At 40.2% G+C, this 19,085-nt stretch overlaps 1 protein-coding gene across 2 annotated transcripts in view; it reads left to right on the forward strand.

Annotated features, from left to right (window-relative positions):
- Positions 1–1,485: 1,485 nt before the first annotated feature.
- The window catches only part of AEBP2 (AE binding protein 2), a 57,060-nt gene continuing 39,460 nt past the window's right edge, over positions 1,486–19,085 (forward strand). Inside the window, exon 1 of one of the 2 annotated variants that reach the window (XM_067695836.1) lies at positions 1,486–2,307. In XM_067695836.1, the coding sequence (XP_067551937.1) occupies positions 1,631–2,307 (677 nt within the window). In that variant the 5' untranslated portion in view covers positions 1,486–1,630. Of the gene's footprint in view, positions 2,308–2,446; positions 2,653–19,085 lie in introns of those variants that run through there. The other variant, XM_067695837.1, reaches the window with a different exon arrangement.

Genomic DNA, 19,085 nt, shown 5'->3' on the forward strand with positions numbered 1-19,085 from the left:
TGCCCCACCTCACATCTTCCTAAGGTGCTGTACCCCGGTGATGCAAAAACCTCCACAACACCGAAAAAGGAACTATTGACTGGTGAATGAGAATGAGTAACACATCCTTTTAGAAGTCAGGTGGTTTTCAGTTACTTGCTTTCAACAAAGTTGAAAGAGAATCTAGTCTGTGTTGTCAGCAGATAGACCATTAAAAGTATTTTTTTCTTGTTAGATCGTTGTGTGACTTTTGGGGGCATATAATTTGGAAAGAGTTCAAAGAATTGAGTTGCATTGCTGTAACAAAACTCCATTAATTCTCATGTACTTATTTATGTGAACAAGTTTTCTCAGTGCTTACATCCATGGAATTGAAAGCTTGGAATAGAATTGAAGCAGCTCGTTCTCATTCTAGAAATACTCATCCACTGATAAATAATCTAGTTTAAAAAAGTATTCAATTCCATCTTTGTGAGGTGCATTGCCAACAAAACTTTACTTTTGTGTTTAATATTTATTTATATTTTGAAATATATTTGTTTTGATCAGTTGAAATAATAAGACTTAAGAGTGTTATGATCACAGGAGATTTAAAAACAACCGTTAAATTTCAATTTCTGTACACATTTTTGTTACAAGGAAATATAAGATGATCAATAAAACAGTTCGAATATAAAATATATTATTAAGATAAAATTCAGGACAGGATGTAAAATGTACATAAGTCCCAGAAGATAAAGGATGGAAATTGCCCAAGCATAACAGAGATCGGATTCTAAAAAGTGTATATTGGTGGGTGTTAAATCCCTATGGTATTTAGGGTTCATTGGCTACGTTTAAAAAAGTGTGACAGTTATAAAACATAAGAAGCTGGAAAAAATGTGGATGTCACTTCAAACCGTATAAGGATGTACAAAATCGTTTTAGAGGGCTCAGGAGCTAAAAAGTTTGAAGATCTAGAACACACATGTTTGCTCTGAGACTGTGATTTAACCATTCCTCGGGTTATTCGAACGCAGGTTAGATGATAACCTGTGGCTCTATGTCGCGCGTATGGACTCAGTACCTCGCACTGTATTATTGATTTTTACTCATTTTAATCGCCTCTCCTCGTAGACTGTCAGCTCTCAGAAGCCCAGGGACTTGTTCGATTCTTAGCTCAGCGCCTGTGCATCGGGGACTCCCCAAACACCCCCCGGAATGAATGACTTTATTTTGAGACCTCGGAGGGCTGTTAGAATCGCCGGCTAGCGCTCAGGTTTTCGTTCCGCGTGTCCCGCCCGCCGCGCGGGCAGGGAAGCCGTGGGAAGGCCCCGCGGAAACTCTGAGTCCTCGGCGGGTCGGGGCGGAGGCCGGGCAGGGACCAGCGGGGGCGCGGAATCCGCGGCCGGGGGTGGGGGGGGGGGAGGTGCCACCGCGTGCCGCCGCGCAGGCGCGCAGCCGTCTCCGCGTGAGTGCGCGCAGTCGCGCGCCTGTCCCCGCGCGGGCTCCGTAGCGCGTGTGCAGGCTGACGCAGCTCGCGGGCCCTCCTCCTGGTCTGCAGCGGCGTCGGCGGAGTTTTGGGCGTTCGGGAGGGGGCACGGGAGCGAGAGTCCAGAGAGGGAGGCGGCGGCGGCGGCGGGGAGGAGGAGGAGGAGGAGCAGGCGCCGCCATGGCCGCCGCTATCACCGACATGGCCGACCTGGAGGAGCTCTCCCGCCTGAGCCCTCTGCCCCCTGGCAGCCCCGGCCCGGCGGCGCGGGGTCGGGCTGAGCCGCCAGAGGAGGAGGAGGAGGAAGAGGAGGAGGAAGAAGAGGCGGAGGCCGAGGCGGTGGCGGCGCTGCTGCTGAACGGCGGCGGCGGCGGTGGGGGCGGTGGAGGCGGCGGAGGCGGCGGCGGAGTGGGGGGCGGCGAGGCGGAGACGATGTCGGAGCCGAGCCCCGAGAGCGCCAGCCAGGCCGGGGAGGAGGAGGACGAGGAGGAGGACGAGGAAGAGGAGGACGAGAGCAGCAGCAGTGGCGGGGGCGAGGAGGAGAGCAGCGCCGAGAGCCTGGTGGGCAGCAGCGGCGGGAGCAGCAGCGACGAGACGCGCTCGCTGAGCCCCGGTGCCGCCAGCAGCAGCAGCGGGGATGGGGACGGCAAGGAGGGCCTGGAGGAGCCCAAGGGACCGCGGGGCAGCCAGGGAGGCGGCGGGGGCGGCAGCAGCAGCAGCAGCGTCGTTTCCAGCGGCGGCGATGAGGGCTACGGGACCGGGGGAGGCGGAAGCAGCGCGACCTCCGCGGGCCGGCGAGGCAGCTTGGAGATGTCGTCGGATGGGGAACCCCTGAGCCGCATGGACTCCGAGGACAGGTCAGTGCACGGAAGCGTTTCCCCCTCCTTTCCTCCTCTTGCGCTCCTAGGCCCCTCGAGGGGACTTTTTGCTGAGATCCCCCTGCTCCCCGAATCCTCGGCCCCTCCCCCCGGCTCTCAACTCGGAAACCTCTGCCGGCCGCCGCGCCCCTCTCGCTGCGGATAGCGGCTTCCAACTCTCAAACCCTTTTCCCCCCAACTCTCCTTTCCCCGCCCTCTTTCCCCTCGGCTCTGCACTCCGTACGGACCTAAGGACGGCTCCAACTCGGAAACAATCCCCAAAGTAGGCCCAGATCCTGTGGCGGAGCCGAAGAGGGCCTTGATGTACGCACCTCGGTACACAAGGTAGCTTCATCCAGCCGTGTTCGCGAATACTTGTCAGAACCGTAATTGACAAGTGTTTTCCAACATGGCTGGTTTCGCCTGGATGTAACAGAACTAACTTGTTCAGGGAGGAGACCCCCAACCATCACTTTCCTTTACTTAGAAAAGTGAAGACTATTCTTTTATATTTAATCAGAGCTTCCAGAATTCCTCATGTGTGGTCATTAACATGGTCTCCAAAGTGGTTTTAGTAACTTATATTTCGTTGGTGATCAAATTGGGGAGAAAGTTTTAAAAACGTATAAATCGTTGTGTAAAAGAATAATGAATTAGTGTCCTTTAAAATAACTTTGCGGAATCGAAGAGAGTTGGAATTGTGACAAAATGCAGTCTTAAGGTACAGCATGTCAGTATGCGTTTTAAAATCTTTATACAGTAATGCTTCAATGTGAGAATCATGATTTTAGATGATAATATTTAAAGTCATGTTTTGGCGAGATCTCTGAAGGGATTAGTAGCATTTTTCTAAAGCTTCTTAGAAAGAATGTGGAGACTGACAAAAATGCGCTTCATTTTTTCGGGACATTAAGAAGTTTATTGTTATGGTATGTTTCAGTTGTTACTATCATTACTTTTGATCCCTGGAAAACTTCGTACTTTAGCTAATTGGCTTTTAATGTACTTTTTTAAAGAGAGAGAACCATGTCATGCGTATTATAATGCATCTAAAGTATATTAGTTATTTTGACCATCTGCTAATGTTTTGATGAGCAGTAGAATTTTTAACAATCTTTATTGACTTGGATTTAAAAGTTAAAGTATTCTAAAGTTCTAGGAATTCTATTGTTAACATAAAAATAAACACAATGGCTTATATTTAGTGTTATAAGGAATTCACAGCTCTAAATATTTTGAAAATATAGCATCAAATTCTGTTTGACATTTACTCTAATGTCTAGTTAAGGAAACATCTTGAGTGGGGTAAAGTAGAGAGTGCAAACCTTGGAAAAATTGTCCTGAACTATACAGGCATGGCAGGAATGAGAATGTCTTCAAGAAAATTAAAAATTGATGTGAACTGCACAATGAAGCATGTGTCATTTATCATTTTACTGTATACTCCTTCTTTGGTACCAGTAGATATTTGAAAGTTGACATTAATTTATACAGTCAGCATCTACCACAGTTGTTCCATGTACCTAGTATACACATACACCCATAAAACACACTTGCCTAGCACTGCACGATTTAAATGCCTTAATCATTTCATTTCCACAACTCTGGCTCAAGGTAGGTATTATTTTGACTTCCATTTAACAGATGAAGAAGCAAGTTGAGTGTCTTACTCAAAACAATAAGTATAGAATGGAAGTGGTGGAGCTGGATCTGAACAAAGGTTCTCTGCTATTTCCACTTCACAAGAGTTAGAATAATTCACTTTAAATAGCTACAAGCAGGATGTGCCAGGTATTTGGCGTTTTGTTTTGTTTTTTTTTAGTTAATATCTGTCTACTAGTCCTTTTAGGAGATAGTAATTGGCCAAGCAGTATTTCAGGAAGTGGAGTTTTGACTTCATTTTTATTATTCACTTGAATATGTAATATTTACATCATATTTCAGAGTAAGGAGTAAGATATTGGTGCCAAATAAGGTTAAAACCTGATAACCAAATGTACTTGCTTTTCTTGATGCTTAAACATTAGAGACTACAAAACACTGTAATCATTTTACCATTACAGGGTAATAAATTTATCACTTGTATGAAAAAACCTTATGTGACTAGTGAAACTGGTTGTGGTCTTGATAATCTTAATTTTGAAACTCCCCCTTTTATGCCTTTGAGTTTTTTTTAAGAGTTATTTTAAATTTGCAGAGGAGTCATAATTCTTATAAACTGTCCTGCAGGTTACATCAATCTACGGATTTTATAGATTGATTTCACGGTAGGAAGTCTTTATATTTGTAACTGATGGGAGGATATCGTGGTTTTAAAGTGCTTTTTAGAAACATGAGGCATCCTATTGCAAGGATTTTATTATCATTAGAATTTACTCTTTCTATTAGAATGCCAGTTGAGTTTTTCTTTCAGTTTGAAATTAGTTTATACTTTTGAGTTTATCTAACATACTTTGTAAGTTGTTGAAATTATCTTAAATATTTTTAACTGTAAGTGTTCCGTTTTAAGAAAGAATTAACTTTAAAGATTTGGATATTAAAGCTTGTGATCCAAGGAGTCAGTTTACAAAACGTATTCGAAGTGTTGTGAAAGTGATTAATTTATAAAATGATTAAATCACACTTGGTACCAAAAACATTGTTTTTCCCAGGAGAAAGTTATTCAGAACCAGCCTAAATGTATTGGTGTGTTTATTGTGGTAAAGTTAGAAAACCTTAAAGTTATTGTGTAGTTTCCTTTTAGTTTGGTTATAAAGATAATGGGATTTTCTTTGAGGGGAATATTTAGCTGCGTGAGGCCACTAAAAACTAGCTTTTATTTTATTTTACTTTGAATCTAAGCTTAAGTACCTTTTAAAAATTTACCACCTTTTAAGTTAATTTCAGAGGCTAAGTTGACTTTTAAATAGAATTTTAGAATGCCTCTGAAATATTTTTAGTGTAGAAATTAGTTCTACCTGTTGAATCAGATTATACATTAAAATACTGTTCAGTTGCTTATCTGTATAAGCGAATTGATAATAACAGCCTCTGTTTTGTGGTTATTTGTCTCTATTACGGTTCCCCCCTCCCATCTAGAATATAAGATACGACTTATTTTGAAAAAGCCACTTTTATCAGACTTTCTGGGTAAATCCAGGTGTCAGGTGAAGAGTGCGTGCATAAGGTTGGGGTGATAGGGAAGGGCATTTAGTATGAAACTTAATGATAAGCAAAGACTACAGGCCCTTACTGTTTTGTGGATTAAAATTTGGATTACCAACCTAATGGGTTGCAAACTTTGAGGTATAATTAAGGTTGTTTTGACACTGGGAAAACAGGGTTATGTTTTGCACTTTCCCAGTAATATGATTAGGAAGATCTTTTTCTAGTATGGAGGCTAAACTTTTAAATCGGGTTAATATTAGAAGGCTGCATGTTGAGGTTATCATCAAGACCTATTAAGGCTCTGTACGGTTGAGGCAATAAAATACTTTTATAAGAGGTAAGATTTTGCTCATATTTCATGAAGGAACTGCTTTTCACCATTCACTTTTCAACTCTGCAGCAGCTGTTCATAGTCTCTCCAGAATCCCTGTTTTTAAGCTACCTTTTAATTTTGACTAAATTTAGGGAAGAGCTTCTATGACAGGTCTCAGTTGTCATTGATTACAGATTGTAATTCTCAGTTAAGAAAGGTACGGCTCTGTGCTAAAAAGTAAACAACAATAAAACCACAGGTTTCAGGATTGAACTTATATGGAGAGATTCTAAGGGGTCATTTTACTGTTAAGAAACATTGAGACTATTGCATTGCATCAGTTAGGAAATCTTGTGTGTAATCTAGTTTGTTACCAAGCATAGGTATTTACTGTGTGCAGGAAGGACTCTACTGGATATTGTGGGATACAGGAAGACAAAATGCTTCCCAGTTCATCCATCTTGTATATTGCTCTGAAACTTTTAATTCCAAAGTGTGGTTTTGCCATAATTCCTAGCACAAAACTTTATTGACTCTAAACAAAGTTAGAGATGTCACACCTTGCCTGTTGTATTAGCTATTTATTGCTGTGTAACAGATATATTCCCCAAATTTAGCAACTTAAAACAAACATTTGGTATCACATGTGGTTTCTGAAAGTCAAGAATGGAGAGGCTTAGCTTGGTGGTTCCGGCTCAGAGTCTGCTGTTGCAGCAGAAGTGTTGGCCAGCACTGCAGTCATCTGAAGGCTGGACTGGGGCTGGAAATCAGCTCACTTAATGTACCTTTTGGCAGGAGGCCTCAGTTACTCACCAGGTCAGTATCTCCATAAGGCTGTTTTTGTGTTCTTAGGACACAGCAACTAGTTTCCCCCAGAGCAAGTCATCTGTGAGAAAGAGAGCCAAGAATTTTATGACCTAAATATACCTGCTCACATAGTCTTCATACATCTTCACTTAGCAGATACATTTTTCCTACTTTTCTTTTTATTCATACTGATACATAACAAATGCTTCAGATTTTTGTTGACTGAGACAACGTTTCAAAACCCATCAAAATGCCACAACAAATTCTTTCCTGGTCTTACTAAACTTGATTTTAATTTTTTCTTTTTAATTACTGTGTTTGTATTTCTCCTTTATTTTTTCATCTCAATTTCTGGCTTTGTTATGTAGGGATGTAGAAATTGCAGTATAAAGAGCCTGTAATCAACAGTCAAAGGACAGGGGCTTCCCTGGTGGCGCAGAGGTTGAGAGTCCGCCTGCCGATGCAGGGGACTCGGGTTCGTGCCCTGGTCCGGGAGGATCCCACATGCCGCAGAGCGGCTGGGCCCGTGAGCCATGGCCGCTGAGCCTGCACGTCCGGAGCCTGTGCTCCGCAATGGGAGAGGCCACAGCAGTGAGAGGCCCGCGTACCACACACACACACACACACAAAAAAGTCAAAGGACACAATTCAGATTTTAGCATTGCTACTTACATTATGATTTTAAGTAATATCTTTGACCCTTAGTTCCTCAACTGCAAGACGACAGGGTTAGGTTTAACCATGAAGGTGTTTTAAGGTCCACGTGAACTTCTGTTAAGGAGCCCTGTGGACCGTTTGGAAGAATCCACGTTGTTCAAAGCACTTGAATGTTGCTTCATCCTTTTTGTTGTAGCATGGTAGTTTTGAGAGCAGGGGTAGTTTAGCTCATTTATATCTTTGTAGTATCTAGCACAGTACCTGCATATGGTGAGTACTCAATTATTAGAATTAAATTGAAATACCTGCAGTAGAATTTGTATAAAGAAGACTATAAAGTGAGGGCCAGGAATTGGTGCCTTTGGCTGGATCATTGTATTTAGTATAGTGAGTTTAAGGCCAGCTTTTCTCTGGGGGTGTACTCTAGTAAGGCCTTTGAGGTCGTATGCAAAATTTTATGTGGGCGTTTCTCTGAGAAGATGTCAGCAGTTTTTCTCAGAGTCTTAAAAGGGTTTGGTCTAGGGCTTCCCTGGTGGAGCAGTGGTTGGGAGTCCGCCTGCTGATTCAGGGGACACGTGCTCCGGTCCGGGAAGATCCCACATGCCACGGAGCGGCTGGGCCTGTGAGCCATGGCCGCTGAGCCTGCGCGTCCGCAGTCTGTGCTCCACGACAGGAGAGGCCGCAGTGGTGAGAGGTCCGCGTACTGCAAAAAAAAAAAAAAAAGGGGGTTTGGTCTAAGTTAAGAACTACCAATTTAGAGGTGATCCAGAGGTGCATAATAAATACTTTTTAAATGATTGGACAACTTTGAAATTGTAAATTTCTGTAAAAAGCTTATTTTAAAAGTAAGTATAAGGATGGAAAATCTGAAGTGGATAGTCACCCGAGGTTTTTTTTTTTTAAAACCATTGTTTAGAAGCATTTATTGTAGAAAAATGCCCAACATTCTATCAAAGGTACATGGAAAATTTGAAGTTAAGTAGAGAAGTTGTTAAGAGTACAAGATGAGCCAGAATGTTTGGATTTGAATTCTAGCTCTCACTGAAGCTGGGTGACCGTGGGACAGTCATTTAAGTTATTTAATGGCTTTCTACTACTTCAGGTTTCTTATCTGCCGAAGGGGGACTGTAATAGTTCCTATCCTGTAAGATAGCTATGGGGATTACATGTACAGTATTTCGCACACAATTTTCTAAGCATGTATTATGTGATAGGTATTTATTCCACAGATGTACGTAGAACCCCCGTTATGTGCCAGGTACTATTCTAGGTGTTGGGTACACAGCAGTGAGTAAAACAAAGCACCTGACCTCATGGGTGGGGGAGACAGACTGTGAACAAGAGCTGATAATAGTCAAGCTAGCACTGGTCTTTGGTTGAAGCAGTTTAAGATCTGAAATGCCAAAAGTACTGTACCAGCTGTTAAATGTGTGGCAAATATCTGTAAATGAGTGCTGCAGAAACTTGCAAAAGGATACGCTCTACCAAAATATTTCATTACAAAATCTACATTTTAATCATTTTCTTTAACATATATGGTTGACCTAAAAGGCCTCTTAATACCTTTTGTTTTTAATAGTTTTTAATATGTAAGTAATGCTGCTGATCTATTACTAAAAGGTTTTGGGATATGTTTTCTAGTAATGGTAATGGATCTGCAGTTATCTAACCGCATATTGAGTTCATTTTTATGACTGATAGTATACATTTGTGAAAGTAATAGTGATATTGACCTTAGAACTAAACGGACAATTTTGGGCATGGATAGGAGATCAGGTAGATGTTTAGATGTTTAAAAAATCATTTTTGGGCTTCCCTGGTTGCGCATTGGTTAAGAATCCGCCTGCCAGTGCAGGGGACACGGGTTCGATTCCTGATCTGGGAAGATCCCACATGCCGTGGAGCAACTATGCCCGTGCGCCACAACTACTGAGCCTGCGTGCCACAGCCTTGATTTCCGTGTGCCTAGAGCCCATGCTCCGCGACAAGAGAGGCCACCGTGGAGAAAAGCCCGCACACCGCAACAAAGAGTAGCCCCTGCTCGCCGCAACTAGAAAAAACCTGTGCGCAGCACCGAAGACCCAATGCAGCCAAAAATAAATAAATTAATTAATTTTTTAAAAAAGTCATTTTTGAGAATTTACTGATGGTTAGCATTTAACCCTGTTTAATGATAAGAAAAATGTGCATCCCCAGATAGTTTTTAAAGAGAAGACTAAAAAGGTGATTCCATTGTTTTCTAGTTTTCCTGTAAATTGTTTGTGACACAGTACATAAAAATTAAAACTGTGGAGTATTATAGTCGATGACTAAAGTTTTGATGGGAGAGGGACTGGATTTTAGGGTTAGTTGAGTGATGAAAAGAAATTTCTAGGAAGCCGAAATGAAACATAGGAAGGAAAGAGCCTAGCATATTCAGAAAACTTTCTGCCTGGATTAGAGGATCCACATTGGAACAGGGAAATAAGAATTAATGACTAAAATGTGACCTTTCATGCAAACACAAATTTGCCCATCTTTCTCTCTATAGGCTTGTGAATTGGATTCTTTGCCTCTCCCCAACTTCTGTGTTTGTAACTCCTAGTCATGATCAGGTCTTACCTTGAACATTTTCTCAGGCAAACTATCCCTGATTCTTTGTTGGACACATTGCTAGCCCTTCAAGTTCTGCATTGCTTTTATCACAGTTTGAGTAATTATTTACTGTTCATCTCTCTTCCTAGAATATGAGCTCCTTGAGAATAGGAACTACATCTGTTTTGAACATTGCACTATCTGCAGTACCTGGCACAGTGCTTGACAATCATTTTAGGTATTTTAAAATATATTTTGAATGAATGATGAAACTTGTGTTACCGGAAAATTAATCACATGTGGCAGAGGTAGAGAAGGAAAGCTTGGGAGCTGGGAGACCATTTAGGAGGTGGTAGGAGTAGTACAGGTGTGAAATAAAGAGACTCGAGCTGGGGTAGAAGTTGGGGAAAAAGTCATGCTTGGGAAACTGAATTAAAGGAAAGAAAAGCTAATTTCCTGAGTGATCAATGAGAGAAATAGTGTTACTATTTCTGAGTAAAAAGTTTTTTTCTTGACGATTTAACTGGAACAGTACTTCACCATATTTTTCTAGACACATCTATCACTAAAACAGCTAAAGGAACATTGGGTAGTGAAAGGGCATGAACCTCTAAGTCAGAAAGACTTGGCGTTATAATTTAACTTTTCAGAAGTTGTTTCCTTAGCTTTAAAATAGAAGTAGTATCTGTCTGTCTATTTATGTATGGCTGCATTGGGTCTTTGTTGCTGCACGCGGGCTTTCTTGAGTTGCATCGAGTGGGGGCTGCTCTTTGTTGCAACGCGCAGGCTTCTCATTGTGGTGGCTTCTCTTGTGGATCACGGGCTCTAGGCGCGTGGGCTTCAATAGTTGTGGCACGTGGGCTCTAGAGCGCAGGCTCAGTAGTTGTGGTGCACGGGCTTAGTTGCTCCATGGCATGTGGGATCTTCCCGGACCAGGGCTCGAACCCGTGTCCCCTGCATTGGCAGGCAGATTCTTACCCACTGTGCCACCAGGGAAGCCCTAGAAGAAGTATCTTAGTGTTATGGTTAAATGAGACGGAATATGTAAAGGGCCTAGGGCTGTAATTAATTCAGTGTCATTTATTTTCCCATTTTTCATGTGTAAAATGTGGGAAGAATACTTTATTGAGAATAATCAGTATTGTAGTACTGGCATTACTAGAGACTGCCTGCAGGATATTTGGCAAATCGTTTCATTTCTCTGAGCTGTAGATTGACTCTTTCTTTAAAGTGAGGGTTTTGGACTAAACAGTATAAAGAAATTTGGAGCTCAGATGTGATAAATCTGCTGTAGATTTGGCAAGTGCTCTAATGGAAGTCAGAAGATAAATATATGCATCATATCGTGAATCACATTCTTTTCCGTTCTCCAGCTTCTGTGTTTGTAACTCCTAGTCACGATCAGGTCTTACCTTGAACATTTTCTCAGGCAGACTGTCCCCAATTCTTTGTTAGGCTCATTGCCGCACTCAAAGTTCTGCATTGGCCCTATCACAATTTGAGTAAGTATTTACTGTTCATCTCTCTTGCTGGAATGTGTGCTCCCTGAGATTAGGAACCTATTCTGTATATATGCTGTGTGTGTGTGTGTGTGTGTGTGTGTGTCTCTGTGTGTGTGTGTTTCCTATCCTTTAGACAAACACAGAATATTGCAGGTGTGTCTTTGCTCCATCCAGGATCTCAAAGATACTTTAGGTTCTTCTGAGTTCAAAAATCACCATAATTCTAATTCATATTTATGGCGTTGCATTGAAATATCCATTTGTGTTTGTTTGTCTTCTCCAGGCTATAACATTTTTAAGATTAAAATCAGGTCCTATTTATACTTCCAGCACTTACCTGTAGCGCACTCACCTGTTACACTCTGTATATTCAGTAACTCTGTAATTGGTTGAATTCAGCTGAATGTGGATGTACCTGATATATATTTCTTCTTTCTCACTATTACTAGTGTGGCTGCATGAAACAAGGAGTTGAACCATTCTATGCCTTATTTCTTCCCCCAGTTCTTTTAAGCAGCATATGTGAAAACAGTATTTGAAAAAAGTTGTGGTTATTTGAATAATTTTAAAAAAGCAGGATTCCCCAACTTATATTTTGTTTCTCAAGAAAAGTATGTATTTACACACTGTTTTAGAAGAAAACCCACTGTTGATTGTCTGGTTTGCTTAAGAATCTGAGACTTGAGCTTATTGAAAGGAGTCGGTGAAGTTCATCCACAGGACCAGTGAGGTGAGGAAGCACGCACAGACTGTCTCGTCTACAGTCACACAGCTCCTGGAGAATGTTGGCAGTCCTGGCTCTAGACGCGGTCTTAGCTACTACACTTACATTGCCTATAGGACTGTTGTAACAGCCTTGACCAGGGAAGTTTAATTAAAATATCAGTAGTTTACATTAGCGGCTGTTTTAATTTTCATCCTGTCCCTTTAGCAAAGAATAACTTAGGTGCTTGAGTTCATTTACATTTCTGGGCTTTATTCTCATTTGTAATTATATAGTTAGACTTTGTAACCTGGATTCCTCTTAAGACTATGAAATACGGAAGTTAATTTTTTAAAGTATTATAGTTATTCAGTCTTTAGGGGAATAGAGAGTCTTTATTGACATTTTATTTCTTTAATTTTGACACTTTTCAAAGCCCTTGACTTGTTTTCTGGTTTTCATTTGTATTTTGAGTTTCTAGAAAGATAAAGTGTTATCAATTAAAGAAAACACAGATTTCAGAAGGGTATTAGTATTTCTTAGTAAATACACTTACTAGTTCATTTCTAAACTATAAAATTTTTGTCATTACAAAATTATGAATATATAAATACTTGTTAAAGTACTGAGGGTGGGATTAATGAGCAATAGCCTTTCTAGTGATTTACATTCCTGTTGGCAGTCATTTGAACTTGTCTTCTGAGGTGTTGAACTCTACTGTAGTTATTCTTGTCAGATATGGGTACACTGAAATGATCCGATAAAATCATTTTTATGATTTAACACTAACTTAAAAAAACACGAAATGAATATGTGATTGCTTCTGTATAAAATGGGTATTGTTTTTCATAGCAGATTTTTTAATATACCATCATTGTGTATAGACGTTTTTCTGGAAACCTTTTTAAGACGGTAAAAGGTGACTCCTGATAGTGTAGTTTTACTGAAGTAGAATGTTTCTAGTATTACAATCTTTTTGAAGATAATTGCTTGCTGATCTCTTAAGCTGGATGAAAAATGTGGGTGGAGTAATCTTAAAGGGCATAGACTAGAGATGAGAAACAAATTGAAAATAATGTGCGCAGTGCATAGTGGTGATAGAAGAATGTAACGTACTTGTTTTCCATGAACTATATTTCATCATTGTTGCATAAAGTCCCTTTTGGCCAATTTGGTGAATACTGCTGGGTCTTGGGGAAAAATCTTTTGTCTTTATTCAGAGAAATAATTGTAGGGATAGAGAGTAGTCTTTTTCTTGATTAGAAAAATCCATTTAGCTTTTTAAATTACAGTGATAATAGCTTATAATTACAGTAACAATAGTAATAATAATATCTTGGTGTTGGCTAATGATTTTTACTGTGCCTCCAATTAATTTTAATGATTATCTCAGTGTGACAAAGCCATATATTTTACTTGCCTTAAAAAGCCTACTTAAATTTGTCACTGAAAACTATATGAGCATTTACTGTGTGCAAGGCACTAGCTGGGTTTAGGAGTTTACTCTGAGTAAGAGGTTTATAGGTGACTCACAGTACAGATCAACCAGATCATAAAGAAGCAGAATTCCTTCCACCTTAGGTGGGTAGGAAAGACCTTAGGCAAGTTTGACCTGAGCATATATATAGCACATACAATAAACTGGGCACTTATCTTTCCTTTTTTTTCCCCTAATTGTTTCTGAGTTTAAAGCTCTGAAAGCCTATAGCACCACAGCAGTTTGAAAGACCAAACCAGGCAGCCTTACAGAAATCAGATGTGGTCTAAATTCCTTAATCCCAGTTAAGACCAATCTCATAACTTACTCTTTGTTTTTGATAAATAAAAACTAAAGTGTCTCCTCCTTGTTCCCGGAGTATTCTGGAGCTGGATTTTACACTGACATTGTTTGTCTCATAATCTGGTTCAGTGGCCTAAGTTCTAAATTTGGAACAAGTTCTACCTGAGAATAGTGTTGCTTTGTATGACTGACCTTGAATTAATTTTTTTCATGGAGCTAATTGACTTGTAGAAATCAAATTTAATAGTTTATCTTGTAAAACCGTCCGACTCATCTGTTCAAATGAGTCGCATTACACGTAATGCTAAATATCTTTTGTGTGTGTGTGTGTGTGTGTGCTGTAGATGTACAAAAGCAAAGGAACACCTTCTTGTGTGTGCACACCAGATGAAACCGTCACGTTATCTTGATATGTAATATAGGCAGCATTTCAGTATTTCTTAAATCAGTAATTTACTCATTTTTCTTTTGTATAAATGTGGCAAATAGATTGTTTGGCGTTAATGTTTTGTACTTGTGTGACTGGGCAAGTCACATAATTTTTGTGTTTTTGTCCCTTTTATCTGCTCAGTCTCTTTTATCTGTAAGATGAGGCTACTAATACTTGAGTATTAGTAAATAATGAGTAATTACCTCATTTGGTTGCTGTAAGCGTTACATGAGTTAATTCACATCAGGCATTGTTCCGGTTATTATGACCGCGTGGCAATCGACTCCCAACATTTGGTAGTTTAAAACATTATTTTGCTTACAAATCTACAGTCCGAGCAGGGCTTGGCAGCTTGGAGCAGTGTAAAGTCTGGGGACTGCAGTCACCAGAAAGCTCGCTTGCTCACGAAGCTGTCACGTGTGTGGTGCCTGAGCTGAGAAGACTCAAACAGCTGGGAGCTAGAACAGCTGGGGCTCCTGGCATCTCTCTCTAGCTCTGTGTACTTTCTTCACAGGATCTTTTTAGCACAGTGGCTTCAGGGGAGCCAGATTTCTTTATAGGGTAAGTAAGTAGTTCAGGGCTCCCAAGCTGTATGTCCCAGGGGAGACAGGCCGAGCTGTATTGCCTTTGATGACCTAGCTGTGGAAGTTCTGGCAGTGTCACTTCTGCAAGAGTTTTAGGACTGCTCAGATTCAAGGGGAGGTAGTATAGATCCCTCACTTCTTGATGCCAAGCTGTAAGAAGAGGATGTGGGAAGCTGTGTGTATGGGGGTGGCTGTCTTTGGAAAATACAGTCTGGCACAAGCGCAAAGAACAATGCAGGGCATATAGCAAACAGTACTTGTTAGCTGTTGTGATAAAGAATGGGAAGTCAGATTTAAAAACAGCACCTTACTTTTGTGATACAAATTTTGATATAGTAAGTTACATAATCCCTTTTTTCCTTAAGATAAAGTCATAAGATGTAACAGGCAGGCAGTTCATAGTTTTCTTGAAGTATCTGTTTCTTCTTTTAACGGATTCAGTTTTAGCCTTTAATTCCTTTGTCAATGCCTAGAATAAGGAGCAGGGCACAAAACCATGGTCTCTTCCAACAAAAGGAGGCGAGGACTGGTACGGATAATTGAAATAGAGAGTTCACTCAAAGTTGTATCATATCAGGCATACAACTTCAGATTTCTCAGAAATAGAGGATTGCCACTGGTTGACCAGCAACTGGCACAATTTGACATCAATAAGGGCTTAACATCTCCACAAAATGCCTTAGTCTGCCTATGATAGAATATGGTCTTTGTTTTAATTAATTGAATTAATTAGATTCAGTTTTTTGAATTAAAAAATATAGGATTGTCTTACATGTTTTGTACTGTTCTGGATTTTAATAATTTTGATTACAGGTATGGGAGAGACACAGAGTAATCTTTCTAGTATTGAGTGGCAGTTTTATTATAGATGAAAGGAACATCACCTTTTAACCAAATAATAGCTTACCTTGTTACATAATTAGATAAGGAAACCCGTGTGTGTGGTTATGTTTACCTACAATTTGATAAGTATTTTGAAAACTATATAGTATACTTGTATCTATCCAAAGTTTATTACCAGTTACAAAATAAAGCTAAGTTTATAACGCTTGACCCTGTTAAGTGTTCCTTACTTAGACCAGTAGAATTTTTGTCTCCCTGTACCTCGTTGCACTTTCTTCAGTCCACATGGGGAACCATGTTCCATTCTTAAAAAGTTAGAATGAGAGAATGTTTATTTTATAATAATTCAGATACAGTCTATGAACTGAAGGCTTCCTAAAGATTATGTGTTTTTCACTGATAGAACAAAAATAAAACAGCCTTGGGGAATTCCCTGGCGGTCCCGTGGTTAGAGTTCCTTGCTTCCATTGCAGGGGGCACGGGTTCGATCCCTGGTTGGGGAACTAAGATCCTGCATGCCGCGTGGTGCAGCCAAAACAAAACAAAACAGAAACAGCCTCGATCCTTTAGAGATTAAGGGGGTTCTTTTGTGGAACTTCAATCAGTAACTTCCAGATCCTGAAGAGAGTTTCTAGATGCCTCGATCATTCTGTTTTCCTACTACATTTTTAAAGCTTAATCTGTACATAATAGAGCTCAGTGGTTTCTAACCTTTTAGTATAAAATTAGTAGTTTGACAATTTCGAGGTCTGTTGTTATGAATTTTTATGTGGAACCCCAATGCATAAGATATATTAAAATGATATTTTATGAGTATTTTTTTTGTAAGTTCAGAAAGTTAACAATTTATCAGGTCAATCAGAATAGGAAGTTTTTTTGAGATGAACTTAAATTTCATGTGAGGTTTGTGGATGATACAAGTTTATGTCAGTATTAGCATCCAGTTTTTTTCTTACTCTATTTTGGCTGCTTAATCTTGAAGATGTGACTTGTGGACATGGGCAGCTTGTCTGTAGTCTCCATATACACTTTAATTCTCCTGGCCAAGAGCTATGAAAGGGGATTACCAGTATGGAAACCGTGTTTGGAATACGCCATTACTTAATGGTTGGTCTTAATTGTCTTTACTTCATATCACAAATGCAACAGTGACCAGAATCTTTTTTTTTTTTTAATACAGCAGGTTCTTATTAGTTATCTATTTTATAAATATTAGTGTATGTATATATGTCAGTCCCGAAGTGACTAGAATCTTAAAGTCAAGCAATAAAACTCTTAATATCGTTTCATGTCAGCTGTTTGATTTGTTACCAGCTACTGGGCTAGTCCCCTAGCAGAAGAGAGCATTCAGCAAGTAACTGTGAGTCTTTTTGGAAGGCATTTAATTGGATAAAGCATAAGATATGGGATTTGCAGACCTAATTTTTATATGAATGGACAAGTGGAGGCCTAAGTTAGGGTTGGAGAAGCACCAGTGCAGAGCTGCAGCTTTGCTAATTAATGACATATTTATCGGAAATTCTGAAATTCTTATATTTTAGTTTTTTGATGATAAGAGTAAATTATATTTGATTTCACATTATACGTTGTATCCCCTTCAGGTACCTGTCCTCAATCCTCCTTTAAAGTTACACATTCAGTAGCCTAGAAAGAGGGACTCAAAGTTACCAAGGAAAATTCATACTCCAAATGAGTTTCCTCACAGATAACTGAAAAGTAGATTGCAGATAAGCCTGCCCCTACCCGTTTCACCTCAAACTGAATTTCAAATTCAGCAGTTAACCTTAGAATAAAATAAAAATATTCCAGGTCAGAAACATACTCTTTCCAGTCTATTTCAGAGAGACCTTTAAGCCTTGCTTTAAATATAGTCTAGATCAGTGGTTCTCAAACATTTTGCTTGTAAGGACACCTTTGCTTTCTTAAGTATTGAGGAATACGAACTATATCTCAGTAAAGCTGTTAAAAAAGTTACTGAAGGGCTTCCCTGGTGGCGCAGTGGATAAGAATCCGCCTGCCAATGCAGGGGACACGGGTTCAAGCCCTGGTCCGGGAAGATCCCACATGCCGCAGAGCAACTAAGCCTGTACGCCACAACTGCTGAAGCCCGCACGCCTAGAACCCGTGCTCCACAACAAGAGAAGCCACCGCAATGAGAAGACCGTGCACTGCAACGAAGAGCAGCCCCCGCTCACTGCAACTAGAGAAAGCCCACGCGCAGCAACGAAGACCCAACGCAGCCAAAAATAAAATAAATAAATTTATTTAAAAAAAAAGTTACTGAAGAAACCATAGAGCTTGTTTATGGACGTTACATTTATCACTGTTACAGGATCAAAATTCAAAACTGAGAACATTAAAAACATTTAATCTAAAAATAAACCAATTATATGTAACAGGAAGTTTGGTTTTCGTTTTTTTTTGGCTGCGTTGTGTCTTCGTTGCTGTGTGCCGGCTTTCTAGTTGCGGTGAGCGCGGACTACTCTTCGTCGTGATGCGCAGGCTTCAGTAGTTATGGTGTGCGGGCTCAGCAGTTGTGGCTCGCGAGCTTTAGAACTCAGGCTCAGTAGTTGTGGAGCATGGGCTTAGTTGCTCCATGGCATGTGGGATCTTCCAGGACCAGGGATCGAACCCACGTCCCCTGCATTGGCAGGCGGATTCTTAACCACTGTGCCACCAGGGAAGTCCCAGGAAGTTTTTTTAAATGCAAAATAACTTTTTCAGTTAAAAAAAAAATAGAAGAGTGACATTGTTTTATATTTAATGTTTGGCTTAACAACTAGTTTCTCATACCTGCTTCTGCATTCAGCCTGGTGCAATGAATTGAGTTGGTTGAGCCATATGAAGAAAATCTGGCCTCGTGCAGATATTTAGTTGGAAAAGGAAGGAGTATTTTAATATACTTTTTAAGATAATTGTGTGGCTATTTGATAATATACCAAAACTTGACAAGTGATAGTTTTTTTAAGATTATTTGCAGTGTGGAATCTGAAGCCATGTCAGCAAACTTTTTTACTGCTACATCAAGACCGTGGTCTCTTCCTTCTCTATCATAAGATAGCATCCATGTTTTGCTTCCTCTGCTCCTGTATCTTGTCATTTAGCAAGCTGATCTTGTCAGTGTTGATAGCCCTATTGACAGTGGTCACATCCACCAAACATATGTTTTGCTTGGAAGTAATTTGAGTTATCAGAAAAGGGCTATTCTTGTATGTATGTGTGAACTGGCCCTTGAATTCTCAAGGGAAACCATTTTCATAAAATCCATGTAGTTACTCTAGACGTTAGGGTTTGCTCTGCCAGATAGTTTCTTAACAAGGCCCATGGAAAAGAGGAAAAAGGGAACGTTGTTATGTTAAAAATGTCTTACATCCTTCCCTAAATATTGCGTAGGAATCTCTAACAATGTGTGTGTGGTTTTCTGTTTTTTTTAAACTT

The sequence above is a fragment of the Pseudorca crassidens genome, chromosome 11, assembly GCF_039906515.1.
Source record: "Pseudorca crassidens isolate mPseCra1 chromosome 11, mPseCra1.hap1, whole genome shotgun sequence".
Taxonomy (NCBI): Eukaryota; Metazoa; Chordata; class Mammalia; order Artiodactyla; family Delphinidae; genus Pseudorca; species Pseudorca crassidens.